Source organism: Coffea arabica, chromosome 2c (genome assembly GCF_036785885.1).
Source record: "Coffea arabica cultivar ET-39 chromosome 2c, Coffea Arabica ET-39 HiFi, whole genome shotgun sequence".
Taxonomy (NCBI): Eukaryota; Viridiplantae; Streptophyta; class Magnoliopsida; order Gentianales; family Rubiaceae; genus Coffea; species Coffea arabica.
Genome location: NC_092312.1, coordinates 10,247,663 through 10,261,883, shown reverse-complemented (window position 1 = coordinate 10,261,883; position 14,221 = coordinate 10,247,663). Strand labels below are relative to the sequence as shown.

General features: G+C 36.5%; 4 protein-coding genes across 4 annotated transcripts; 3 read left to right on the top strand and 1 right to left on the bottom strand.

The window, feature by feature from the left end:
- Window positions 1-331: 331 nt before the first annotated feature.
- On the bottom strand, window positions 332-1,934 carry LOC113725874 (transcription factor DYT1). Its single transcript, XM_027249277.2, has 4 exons — window positions 1,545-1,934; window positions 1,185-1,361; window positions 886-1,062; window positions 332-679 (listed from the first exon to the last, which is right to left on the bottom strand). The coding sequence occupies exons 1-4, from the start codon at window positions 1,707-1,709 to the stop codon at window positions 608-610; spliced, it is 591 nt and encodes a 196-aa protein (XP_027105078.1). The 5' UTR covers window positions 1,710-1,934; the 3' UTR covers window positions 332-607.
- Window positions 1,935-4,168: 2,234 nt separating this feature from the next.
- LOC113725873 (uncharacterized) lies at window positions 4,169-5,705 on the top strand. Its single transcript, XM_027249276.2, has one exon. It carries the CDS (start codon window positions 4,243-4,245, stop codon window positions 5,386-5,388), a length of 1,146 nt encoding a protein of 381 aa, XP_027105077.1. The 5' UTR covers window positions 4,169-4,242; the 3' UTR covers window positions 5,389-5,705.
- Window positions 5,706-7,333: 1,628 nt separating this feature from the next.
- LOC113725872 (small ribosomal subunit protein mS78 (rPPR3a)-like) lies at window positions 7,334-8,856 on the top strand. Its single transcript, XM_027249274.2, has one exon. It carries the CDS (start codon window positions 7,485-7,487, stop codon window positions 8,604-8,606), a length of 1,122 nt encoding a protein of 373 aa, XP_027105075.1. The 5' UTR covers window positions 7,334-7,484; the 3' UTR covers window positions 8,607-8,856.
- Window positions 8,857-9,334: 478 nt separating this feature from the next.
- LOC113723872 (small ribosomal subunit protein mS86 (rPPR1)-like) lies at window positions 9,335-10,513 on the top strand. Its single transcript, XM_027246835.2, has one exon. It carries the CDS (start codon window positions 9,335-9,337, stop codon window positions 10,511-10,513), a length of 1,179 nt encoding a protein of 392 aa, XP_027102636.2.
- Window positions 10,514-14,221: the final 3,708 nt, after the last annotated feature.

Sequence of the window (14,221 nt, the reverse complement as noted above, 5' to 3'; positions counted from 1 at the left end):
GATAGAAAAGGAATCAATTAACTACATAGCTACACACACAATAGAACCAAGGAAAATATCATACGTCATTTAATTTGGATCAGGTTAATCCTTTCATGTTTTTCCCACTTATACAGAACATTTTCTGTGGGAGTGAGAAAATGGCAAAAGAAGGGAGAAATGGGAAACCTTTTCGCAATACCAGTTTGTTGGCATCCATTAAAGGTCTACAATCCATTGAGAGGTTCATCCCAAGCATGAGGCAGAGAAACTGAGAAACAGATGTATACAATTATCGATTTAGCCTAACCAAATCTCTTCTTGTGTTTTTGTATACTTCAAAGTTCTCTGCTTATGAAGTTTCATAATTCAATAACTATCTCGGGAAGCACTCGAATCGTTACAATTATCCATCTTTCATTTAGGTTAAAAGCAATTACATGATTTTTGGACTGAAGCTCCAACGAGCACTTAAAATATTCCAGATAGGAAGCAGAAAACAGAATTAAAACCCTGCGTTGTTTTGGAACTTCATCTTGGGATATTTGAAGATCACTCCAATTTGATATTAACTGGTTGCAAGACAAACATGCAACTGAGGGCTCACACAATGATCACTGCGACTGTATTATATGCGTCTGGTGGTCTCTAGTAAGAAATTTTTGATTTGGTCTACTTCAACACATCCATCATGAATTGCCTGAAATTCAGAAGAAAAGAATGAGATCGATACTCTGGCCATAGGTAACTATGAATTCCAATGCAAAAAACACTCTAAAAGACTGATGCCTTTCTTTGGTGACATTAGCACAGGCCTGGTGAAGACTTAACTTGTTTGATTCGCATTCCAAATTCTAGAGGAAGAGTTTGAACTTTTAAGCGGCTGAAATGAGAATTAATCCGTACCTCGACACAAGAAGTAACGCAGAGTGCTCCTTTGACCGTAGTAACACTAACATCTTTGGGATCATATCCAATGACACTAATGGCCTCCATCAATTTAGTAAATCCTCCAATTTTCTTCTGGAAAACTACTTGAATCCAGAGCTTGGCTCCATTAAGGCGAGTAACCTTAACTTCTGTCTGTTGCCGGCAAGAAATGCAGCGATAAAGTAGGTAAAATACGGGAAAAAAAGTTTTGCAATCTTCAAAACGATTATATTATATTGCTACTAAGATCCGTTAAGGTGTTGATAAGGTGGTACCTCAATTCCCCAGTTCTTCATTTCTTTCGCAGGATCAGTAACGTATTTATTTTGGCTTTCCATGTCCTCTTTAAGAGTTATGTCCATCTGACAGAGTTGGTCACTAAGATCTCTCACCGTATTCTGTAGCTCCTCGATGTAATCTATTGCATCAGTTATTATCGTAGCCTTGTTCATCTGCACAAAGCATACAAGTTTGAGTTAGGCAACTGGTCAATGAGTTTGCATCCAGAAAATCAATCTGGTGGAAATCATGTTCCAGCTCAAACTTCTGTACCTATCCATATATGAGATCATATCTGGATAGGTCACAGAAACAATTATATTTCAAAGAAATTAAAAGGGTTTTCGGATGATTGCATTGGTGATATTTGGGACTAGTGAGCGCAGCTCGAGCAGCCTATCACTGAGCTTCCGCCGCCGCTTCCTTTCTGCCTCGAGGTTCTTTGATTTAAACTCCTTGTGCTCATCCTCACACTCAGATGCGCAATAATCATCGTAGGGAGAGTCGCCAAGTCCTGCCATCACTTTTGAGTAAAATTATATGGGCACTACTATGAATGACTTTTTTAAGTTACAAGGAAAAAACGCAGCAGAGAAAAGTGTGTTTATATAGCTAGTGGTCACACTGGTAGGGGAGAGAGAAGGGGAAGAGGGAATCTTTTTGTTAGAGTTTGTTGGGCATCCTCCCATGGTCTAATGCGATTGAGGTGTAAGAGTTGCTCATTCATTTTAGGCATGACTGAGAGAGATTGTGCGCTATTCAGAGCCAGCAGCGTGGAGTGCTTTCAATTTGACTGGAAAATGTTGCAGCAATAATTGGACACCGCCAGTTTTCTGATTCCTTGTGCTATTGGACCAGGTTAGCCACTTGATCAGAATGTTTAACTCTCACATTTTGTCAAGTACGGACCAAGTGCTTATCTTTTCCTATTGAATTTTCAGAGAGAAGTTAGTTTGTTACCATCAACTATTTGGAAAATCGACATTATAAAGAGTTGCAAGATTAGTGCTAGATAGATACATACAAGCCTATAACAGAAAATACGTTGGGAAAAGTGGACACTAAAATATTTTCGCATGCATTGCGCTGTACCGCTGCAAGATGGGCTGCAAAATCTGTTTCTTATAAAGTGCTCCTAGTCACACTGCCAACATTAGTAGATGAAACTTGTAGTAAGATAGATAAAGCCTGCCACCAGCATCCAATTAATGCTACTTGCACCCAAAAGCCCTAAAATATAGGGATTGCATCCAGATGAAAGTTTCAAATAATCAGATGGATTTATTTAGAGAAAGATAGCCTAAGATCTACATACATATGCATGTAAGGGAGTAAGAAGAGCAAATTTATCTGAATGATCATTGAACTTTTGGAATCGTTTCAGTTTAGATTTCGAACTATTGGATGACCACTGAAAGATACATATGCCATCGAACTATTTAAAGTTTAGATTTCGAACAATTCCGTTAGATTTGATTGTTAACTATGCCTCTTTTCTTGTCTCGTGAATCGTATGAGCACTCAGATCTATCTTATTTAACGATTAAATCTAATGGAATGGTATGAAATCTCTAAATTTTAGATAATTTAGTTGTCAAAACCAGATTTTTAATAATTCAATGGTCAAACTCCGCGATTCCATCTGGATAATTTTGCTCAACTAAGAAAACATATGTGCATGTACATTGAAGCAAAAATTTTACATGCATATGCAAATAAAGAGAAAAGCAAATCACTTGTACAGAAATACAAATGAGAGTGGTGAAGATATACGCTCAAGTTTGTGGACTTATTTTGGCTTGTTTAAATACACCTTGGTCAAAGGATGTTAGTTTGGAACTTGATAAATAGTAGTATAAATTAGTTTCTTTTGTTTTTTTTTTGTTTTTGAGTATTGTGGAACATTACATTTCCTTTCCTTTCCTTTCCCTTCCTCAGTTGTATTAGATAACTATTTAGTTAAATTTAGCATACAAAATTTATTATGAGCTCCGGAGAGTTAATTTTGGAATAATAGATTCGGAGCTCCACCTTGGGAAGGTATAAGAAGTTTATTGAAATTTAGGGTCCGTTTGTTTCAGGTGAAAATGTTTTGCAGGAAAATATTTTCCTAATTTCCCGTATTTGATTGCACAAAAGTTACTGAAAATATTTTCCTATGTAAAATATTTTCACTCATCTTATGGAAAACAACTTCCCTTCCAAACTTACTGAAGTTGTTTTGCGAAATGCATGCATCCCGCCTGTAGTATGTTCCAAACTTACTGAAAACATTTTATAGTATGTTCCTTTTTTTTTTTTTAGTGTAAACAGGAGAACTCGAACCCAAGACCTCTTCCTTACACTCCCTCTCCCGTACCACCCAACCCAACCCAATCCAACCCTCCCCCTAGTATATTCAAAATAAAAAAAAAAAATCTCATCCTGCTCATCCTATGCTAATAATTAATTACGTATAATAGGGATATTCTTTTCTAGAGAAACTTTCAGCAGTGAGAGTGCAAGATATATGTCACAATAAACATTGCATGTGATTGATATTTGACACTAAATGGCCAACAATTTGTTTATTGCTTAAAGAAATATTTTTTATTCATATATACATTTCTCCAAGATTTTTTAAAGTTAAACAATGAGATAAATTTTCTTATTTTGCATGGGAAGAAGTATGTAGTTATAATGTGTAGAAAGTAAAAATAGAGATAAAAGTAAAAATATTTCAAAAGAGAAACAAACACCAGAAAAATGAAGTAAGAAAATATTTTCAATAAGCTAACCAAACACCTGAAAATGATGAAAGGGAAATGATTTTCATGAAAAATTACTTCCACGGAAAATACTTTCCCAAAGAAAACATTTTACTTCCAACCAAACAGACCCTTAGAAGATTGTGAGCTCCACTTTTCGTTCTAAAAAATGATTTGTATAATTGTATTTAACCCAAGCGACGCCGTTTAGAAGTAGTTAACTCTGAGTTTCGGTAGATAGTAGGCTTCGCTTCTCTTCGCATGATTTCTCATTTCCATCCTCCAAAACCCGCCACAAAAACCACCAATGTCGTCCCCCTTCTGCCTCCTCCGCCGTGTTTACTCCACTGCTGTGGCCAACCCCTCAAGTGCCTCCGCCAAGGCCATCTCTGAAGATCTGTTCAAAGAGCGTGACCTCAAAAGACTCGTGGAAAAGTTCAAGCAACACTCCAACTCCGACCGCTTTCGGACGAAAATCGGCGTCTATGAGAACACAGTTCGACGCTTGGCCTCTGCCAAACACTACAAGTGGATCGAAGAGATTCTCGAGTACCAGAAACAGTTCAAGAACGACCTCTCTAAAGAAGGGTTTTCGGTTCGGCTCATTTGTTTGTATGGGAAATCGGGCATGTTTGAGCATGCCCAGAAGGTGTTCGACGCAATGCCTGAGTGGAATTGCGAAAGAACTGTGAGATCCGTGAATGCCCTTTTGGGAGCTTGTGTTAATTCGGGAAAGTTTGATGAAATTGATGGGTTGTTTAAGGAGTTACCAGAGAAGTTGAAAGTTAAGCCGGACACGGTTTCATATAATACAGTGATCAAAGGGTTGTCTGAGATGGGTGCGCTGGATAAGAGCATTTCGATGGTTGATGAGATGGAAAAGAATGGGTTAAAGCCTGACTTGATTACCTTTAACACGATTCTTGATGCATTGTACTCAAACAGTAAGTTTGATGATGGTGAAAAAATGTGGAGTCGAATGGTGTCAAATAATGTGGTTCCAGATATTAGGACATACAATGCACGGCTTACTGGATTGGTTAGTCAGGGTAGGATTGTAGAGGCCGTTGACTTGTTTGGCCAATTAGGAATTAAGGAAATAAAGGTAGATGTTTTTAGCTATTGTGCCTTGCTTAACGGTTACTGTAAAGAGGGCAATTTAGAGGAGGTGAAGAGGTGGTACAGGGAGCTCGTTGCTAATGAGTGTGTTCCAAATAAAGTAGTATACTGGACTGTCGTTTCATTTGCTTGTGAGAAGGGTGACTATGATTGGGCTTTTCAGCTTTGCCAGGATATTTTCAAGAGGAAGTGTATTGTTGACATTATCTTGTTGCAGAGAGTTGTGGACGGTTTGGTAAAGGAATCAAAGATAGCTAAGGCTAAGCAGGTTGTGCAAATGGGAAAGTCGAATGGTTTCAAGCAATACATGCTGAAATTGCCATCAGAGGAGTAGAGCGGTAGTGAAGGTTCGCTTGTTGGCTGTCCGTGCCTTTGTTCTGTTTTGCTGGCTGAACAATGTCATGTCATGGCAGTCGAAGGAATGTTGGCAGTATTGTTTCACAAGTCTGAAGCTTTACTAATATGCTACAACCTATGTTTGTTTGCATCTGTAAAAGACTCTCAGTTCCAATAGGCCAGTTTTCTTGCTTCTTTTCCTTTCTTAACGATGGACTTGTGCAGAAGGTAACAGTCGGATTGAGGACTAAAAGGAACTCATTTCTGATACAATTATCTAGAGAATTATGCAATGACTGATCTTGTCAGTTTATAGTTGCTTGATCTTTTTTAGATTCTCCATGAGGACTGATTTTACATCATGTCATGCAATCATTCAATTGATTAAAGAATTTCATGAAATAAAAAGGAAACTATGTCATGTAATCACTCAATTGATTCCAGTACTTTCAAAAGGAAAACTAACTATACATTACAATGTTGAGAAATGTGATTTTCAGATGGTTGCTATTGTTGTTAAGTTGCATGCTTATGGCGTACATTTCTGTTTACCCTTCATTGTGCTGCATTGAAGTACCATATTATGCATTTCAGAGGAAACTGTGGAATGAATAAAAGGATTTAAGTTTTTCTTATTTCACTAATTGTTGCTTTAAGTCCGAGATGTATTTATTTTTGTGTTGATTGGTACTTTATACATTATAAAATCCATCATGGTTTTTAAGGAACTTGACACTTACGAAGTTGTGCTGTTTCAACCTGTTACTTTAGGATGCTTCCGAAGCTAATGATTTGTAGGTGCATTATATGCAACAAGGTCACAGTCACTGCTGCCTCCTCGGAGTTAATACTGTGTTCTTGACCACTTGCTTGTGTATAACTCATCAAAATTGCGGGTAATTTTTCTTGCTCAAGTTTTGTAAGGTGTGAAGAAAATGGAAGTAGGAAAGATATTGTAACACATTATTCAATTTGGGTAAATTAAATCATCAAATTTTGTGAAATGATGGTGGTGGTGTTGGAGGTACTCTTGAGTTATTGGATGTGTTCCAAGGTCTGCGTGTTTCACAAAAACAAAAGGTCTGATTAGCACAGCGAAGGGAAATGGTTCAATTTTCCAGAAGGGTCATTGGTGTAACCAGTCATTTCATGTTGAATATAACTACATTGGTAGGACATTAAAAAGCAACCAAACGATTTCTGGTTCTGTGTTCAGGCTGTTCAAATGTTGTGTTGAAGCTGCACAAGTGACATTTCTGAAATAATCTACAAGAAATGACCATATTCCTGGCTTTTACTTTGGACAATTTAGAAGTATCCATTGTGTTAATGGTCTTGGAGCAAAGTGGAACCGGAAGCTCAGAAGTTAACCAGTGCTTCCTGCAACAGAGATAGATACATCTCTTTGCTTGATATTACTGTTGTGTAGGTAAGGTATTCACAAGGTCATGATTGTGACCTTAAATATGAAATGGGTAAGAGGATTGGTCCTCGGACCAACTGGCCGCCCCGATTATACTATATATTGTTAACCATTATCTCTTCTTTGAACCATGATAAAAACAGTTAGTAATACATTAAAGAGCAAAGAGATGTGAAGGGATGGATTTCAAATGACGTGTTTTCCAAATACTCTCTCAATTTTAACACTTGACGGATTTCAAATCCAAATCTATTCTTATTAGTTTATGAAAACAACCTCAAGGGATTTGGGTGAATTCCTCCGGCCAAACACACCATGAAACCATTGGCCTTTTGCGATCAAATTATAATAAAAATTCTAACACGGTTTATATAATTTTTGACTGATTGAGTCAAGGTAACTCTCAACTGGGACCAAAAGTCCAGCATGGCAAGTGGGCCCAGTTAGTCCGTAGTTTCTATGTCTAGATGACTCAAACCCGAATTCGATAAATTGGGCCGGACATTACAAACCGTCCCCTGGCATGACTTCCATTAGGGACCCCTTTTTTTTTTTTTTTCGGAAGGATCTTATCTTGGGAACTTCTAAGTTCTATCTCTGCTTTTAAAGACATTTCGTTTGAAAAAGATTAACCGACCGACCGACCGCCTAGCGCTTAACGGCCAGCTCGAATGTCTTCCACCGCCTTCAACCGTCTTCGCGGCTTATTCTCCAAATCACCCTCTCCCATCATCACCACCATCAAGGCTAATCGAGCTGCTGAAATCCGGGCTCCCATTTCCTCCAAGGACAAAAAGACCTTATCCTTGGTGAAAAAATTCAAGGAAACCACGGACAATCCCAGATTCCGCCGATACCACCACTACTATGAAGCCACTGTCCTCCGCCTTGCCAGAGAGCAACATTTCTCCGCTATCCGGGATATCCTCGAACACCAAAAGAAGTACCCTGATATCATGGATCAGAAGTTTGCAGTCCGCCTGATTTGTCTTTATGGTAAAGCCAAAATGGCTGATGATGCCCAGAAGCTGTTTGATGAATTGCCTAGCTTGAATTGTGAACGGACTGTTGTTTCCTTCAATGCCCTTTTGGGGGCTTGCGTGAATTCGAAGAATTTCAATAAAGTCACTGAGTTGTTTAAGGAATTACCCGAGAAATTGTCGATAGAACCTGATATTGTTTCATATAATACGGTTGTTAAAGCCTTGTGTGACGTCGGTTCTGTAGATTCTGCCAGTGTTGTGATGAATGAGATGGAGAGCAGTAATATTCAGCCTGATGTAGTCACTTTCAACACTCTTTTAGATGCATTTTATAAGAACAACAGGATTGAAGAGGCAGAAAAGTTGTGGTGTTTGATGGAGAAGAAAAATGTGTTGGCTAACGTTAGGACTTATAACTCAAGATTGCGGGGTTTGGTTGCTGATAATCGAGTTTCAGACGCGGCCGAGTTGATCGAGGAAATGGGGAAAAAGGGGGTGAAACCTGATAATTATAGTTTCAATGCTCTGATGAAAGGGTTTGTTGATGTTGGGAATCTTGAAGAGGCTAAGGTTTGGTACAAGAAGATGATGAGGAATGGATGCGGTCCAGACAGGGCAACTTTTGGCATGCTTATTCCATTTGCTTGTGACAAGGATGATTTTGATTATGCATTCGAGTTGTGCAACGACGCGGTAAAAGCAAAGCAATCTGTTTATAATTCCGTAGTCCAGAGGGTCGCTGATGGGTTAGTTGAGAGATCCAAGAACAATGAAGCACAAAAGCTAATGAAGATGGCTAAATTGAAATAACCACTTTATGTTCTATTAAAATGATAGCACCAACTCTCGAAAAGTGTGGTTTTGACACTTCGTCTGATCCTTTTTTGATCTTTACTACGTTGCTGCAATCTTTTGCTATAGTTTTTTGTTGAGCCCGGTGTTAGATGCGTTGATATCAATTCTACGGGGATATTGGTTAACTCTTCGTGAGATGAAAGTTTCAGAAATCTTAATTGCCATTCAGTGTTTAAGATGTATAATATATAGTGATTTCAAGTTATATTCGTTTATGGAGTACGGTATTATTTGACTATGAAATAAGGTTTTTTTTTTTTTTTTTTCACTTGCATTCAACCCATCTAGTGTTGAATTGCACGTGTTAGTATTAGTAATATATAGTGAAGTAGTTGTTGATCCACTTTTATAGTTCTTAAATATTCTTTTACCAATACAAAATAGCTTGATTTAAAATCATTAAAACATGGTCTTTAGAAGATTGAACAATGAACAATTATTGAAACCTTCCTGACGAATCACCAAAGATTCAATTCAAACTTGGATCAATGCCACTTACCCCAAAAGGGGATCACAAAAGATGAATTCTGTTATATATGACTGCCTTTGTTCTTTTACTCTACCCTTCTGCGGGGATCACAAAAGATGCTGAGTGTTCATAGCCGAGCTTGATTTTTCCGGCTTCCCTCATTGGAAAAAGTTTATACTAGTATTAAACATTAACCAATGAGCAGCAAGCCGGAATGTCTTCCACCAACATCAACCGTCTCCGCAGCCTGTTCTCCAGAATCCCTTCCCCCACCTCATTTGGCCATAAACTGACCACCCCTCGAACCCCCACCAACACTAAACTGACCCCTAAAGCTGAAACCCCAGTTCCCATTTCCTCTCAAGACAAAAAAATCAATTCATTGGTGAACAAATTCAAGAAATCCACTGACAATCCCATATTCCGTCGATACCACCACGAACATTATGAAGCCACTGTCCGCCGCCTTGCTGACGGCAGACATTTCTCCGCTATCAAAGATATCCTTGAGCACCAAAAGAAGTACCCTGACATCAGGGATGAAATGTTTGCAGTCCGCCTCATCAGTCTTTACGGAAGAGCCAAAATGCTTGATGAGGCCCAGAAGCTGTTCGATGAAATGCCTAGCTTGAATTGTGAACGGACGCTTCGTTCGTTCAATGCCCTTTTGGAGGCTTGCGTTCATTCCAAGAATTTTGATAAAGTCAGGGAATTGTTCAAGGAATTACCTGAGAAATTGCCCTTGAAACCTGACGTTGTTTCGTATAATATTGTTGTTAGAGCTTTATGTCATATGGGTTCTCCTGATTCTGCGGTGGCGCTGATGGATGAGATGGAAAGAAATCATGTCAAGCCTAATGCAGTAACTTTCAACACGCTTTTAGATGCATTTAATAAGATGAACAGGGTTGAGGAGGCAGAAAGGTTGTGGGGTTTGATGGAGAAGAAGAATGTGACGCCTAATGCTGGGAGTTATAACTCAAGATTGCATGGTTTGGTTGTCGATGGTCGAATTCTAGATGCTGTTCTCTTGATTGAGGAAATGAGCAAAAAGGGGGTGAAGATGAATATTTTTTGTTACAATGCTGTGATGAAAGGGTTTGTTGATGCTGGAAACGTAAACGAGGCTAAAGTTTGGTATAAGAAGATGGCGGCAAATGAACATAGACTTCGTCCGAACTGGGCAACATACGGCATGCTTATTCCATTTGCTTGTGACAAGGATGATTTTGATTATGCATTTGAGTTGTGCGCCGATGCGATAAGAAAGAAGCGAACGGTTGATATATTCGTAGTTCAGAGGGTCATTGATGGATTAGTCGCAAGATCAAAGAATGATGAAGCAGAAATCCTCATGGAGATAGCAAATTTCAAACAGTCACTTGTATATTAGACTCCCAAGTGAAATTCCTTGGGGATAATGATGTTTGTTCATTTCTCACTTGAAATTTTGGCACGGAGATTGGAAGAAGTGGCATTTTCAGTTTAGAACCTTCCGTAGCGTATGATGTAGCTCTTGATTTGGCTACTCATCGTATTTAAGGCTTACCTCTTAGACGCATCACTTCTGGTTTTGCATAGCTGAAGATAATGTACGCATTGCTCTATAGTTCAGTCAAATGAGCAAGTGTCAAAGTAAAACTCCTAAAATCATGCCTGGGAATGAGAAGAGAGAAGTCTTCAGATTTTTCATTCGACTGTTAGGCCCGCAGTTCATTCTTTTATGAGCAATCTACGTTATTATGTAGTGCAATGTGTTTACATGGTAGTTGGATTGCCAGTGACTGTGCAATTCTTGCGCCTTTTACACTGATCTCTAGAGATTTCTTAAATTGACTGTGGTTTGTGCAATTGTACGCAGTAGTTGGGTGGTTGATTTGGCCGTCATTTTGTGCACATTTCTGGTCATGCTGCAAGTCTGGTACCTATTATTCGGATGTAAAAGCGGGCTCTGAACTTGCATCCACCTGATACAGATTGGAGGCGAGAGTCACTGAGTCAGTCCAATTCAACCTTGTCAGCAAGCTAACAAGCGACCCTTAAGCTAGGATTTGGATTATATAGTATAATAAGCTCTTGCTCGGACATTTTTGCGTTTGTCAGCATGTAATGTAATATAGATCCATTTGGGCTTAGCTCTAAATCTCTATCTTGGGCCTAAGCCTAAGCAGGGTGTAGATGAGCTTAGGCCCATGGGGAAGACATACAGAGTTGAGACGTGTGAGAACATGGATGATCAGGTCTCTTTCGTACCAGACACGGGCCATTGATTGGGCTGTTCTTTGAAATGTATATTCTGAATGGCAGAAGAATTCAAAAAATTATTTGAAAGGAAAAAAAATGATTTTAATATTCTTCATCAATTATTCATTTTACTTAAACATTATGATCAAAACTTATGCATTTCCACTGCATATTTTTTCAATTTCATGCATTACTTATCATGGGATCATTTGTTCGTATTTGTGAGTATATTTTTTCGTTCTTGGATAATTTGCAAAACTAGTTTAGTTAAAATAAAATACTTAACCATGCACATGTTTTTCTTTTATAATGCAAAATTTTAACTGTTTATTGACGTGAAAATAAGATTAAGTAAAACATAATCCCTCCGCCAATATATCCACAAAAATAAGCTACCACCCATAGTTATTAAATTTAGCTCGATCCGGCGGTCGAACCGATCAAATTGATGAACCGAACATTGGACCGGACTAGATTTGAAATTAGATCATTTAAGCAATCAAGCCGTTGACTAGTCAACGAATCGATGGTTCGACCGGATTAAATCGAAAACCCAGCCGGTTTTGTAGGAAAAAGTTACGACTTTGCTGGAATTCGACCTTAGACTCTTAGCTATTGCAACAACGCAAATACCACCAAGCTACTCCATAATATGGTGATAAAGTTGTTTACTAATAATATATAAACATGTTATCAATTTTATATTTTTTTTTATTTCTCTAAAACAAATTTATTTGGAATCTTTTAATAAATATTTATGACCCTCATACTCTATAAGTTATAAAATGGACTTAAAAAATAACATATTACATAATTCATTTTAAAGACAAATATTATTTTTAATAATTTTTTGCACTTAAAATTTATAAATAAGTTAGATATTTACACTAAACATAGATAAAATTTTATACTTGAAGTTTGGTGTATTACTAAATAACTTTATATTTTATTGATTCTTCTATGAATTACTTATTTTATAGCAAATTAAATTATATGAGCATTTGCTATGACATTATTTATTACAATTTATATCATATATTTTATATTTAAAATTATGAAATATGCTACCACCTATGCATCGAATTGTCCCAAAGAAGACTAATTCAGCCAATGACGGAGCTAAGAGGGAGCTACTAGTGGCCATGCCCCCCTCAAGTTTTGAAAATTGTAATTCATAATTGGTAAATATATGTGTAAAACAATGTTGGTCAACCTCCCTAATTTTTTACAATTTTAGTTTATATTATAAGAGTTTATATATACATGAATTAACCACATTTGAAATAATTTTTTCTTCAAAAAAAGTTATTTATGTTTTACATACCTTTATAATTAGAGTTAATATTTGATATTTTTATATGTTATATATTTAAATAGAAAGAAATTATTTTGAACATCACATATTAAAATAATTTTGTTAAAAAAATTTTTGATCCCACGAAAAAAATTCCTGGCTCCATCACTGAATTCAGCTGCTAAAGAAACTTGTGTTTGATTGTGGAAACTGATTGTAAACTATTAGTGTTCTAATTCCCCCTAAAACATCCCCAGTGCTGTGTGGCTGAAGGGCCTTGATTTCTAGCTACATGAAAGTGCAGATAAAGCACGTGGCAGGGTAGAGGATTTCTTCGTAAATATGGGAGGAAAACTTTTGCCATCATTTTCCTCTTTTGTAAGATGTCCCCTTATTTTAGAGTCTATTTTGTTGGAGGATTTGAGGAAGTATGCTTAGAAATATTGTAGTGAACTCATTTACTATTTAATCTATGCCAGATCTTTGCTTTACCCAGAAATAAAATCAAATCAAATCAAACAAAATCAAACCGTCCCCTACCTTTTTTTTTATTTTTTCTTTTAAGGGAAAAAAACAACTACTCATTCACAGCGAGGGATAATGCTACAGTGCCTATAGTTATGGTAACGATATTAGGAAAACCTACTATTATAGGTTTCTATTACCTTTAGTGACAAATCAAGTTTTTTAGCGACTTTTTAAATATTATATTAAACTAATTAATATTAACTTTAGTAAGTTTTTAATTAAAACTAGTAAGTATATGCCTGAAAGATAAGTTTTAGTCAGAAATAGAAATTTACACTTTGAGTAATTTAACTTACTTATTATTTGACAAAATTTACTTTTGTTTAAATTAAACTTACTAATACTAAAAGTAAAAAATTTCCATATTTAAGTAAAAATTTACCTTGTTACTTATCTCTGGAATTCTGAACCGTTTCAAATTTTAACAAAGAATTCTATCACAACCACGACACTTTTGAATTCAAAACTACAAAAAAGCCTATCTTTTTTATCATTTTGGGTTAAAATTAGCAAAAGTCCTACCTATTTGCACCTTTATTGTAACATTATTTTTTGTTGCAATTTCCTATTTTAGTTATCCATTAGACACTAGTACGGGCATAGATACGAATTAAGCAACTACTTTGAGGAATAATATTTTTTATTATAAAATTAATTTGAATTGAATTAACAATTTGATATTTTCACAAAAAAAGTGTAATTTTTTTTGTCATTTTTCAAAAAAAAATTTAAAAAATATATTCTAGCAATTGTTGTCATTGATACTTAATTGTCTAGACCAACTTTTATCAGCATAAAATTAGTGTCATTGGGAATAATTGAAGCTCTTATATCAATACTCTATTCAAATGTAAATATTCAACCTAAGTAACAAAATAAATGATAACTAAACAAATGAAATATGAGCTCAATTGATCGTGTTCAAACTACATATTCTATTAATGGTCAATATATATGAAATTGTATTTTCCATATGCAAAAAAATAATATGCATTTTATATCTACTAACTCATGGTGTGATATGTATCTAGTTGC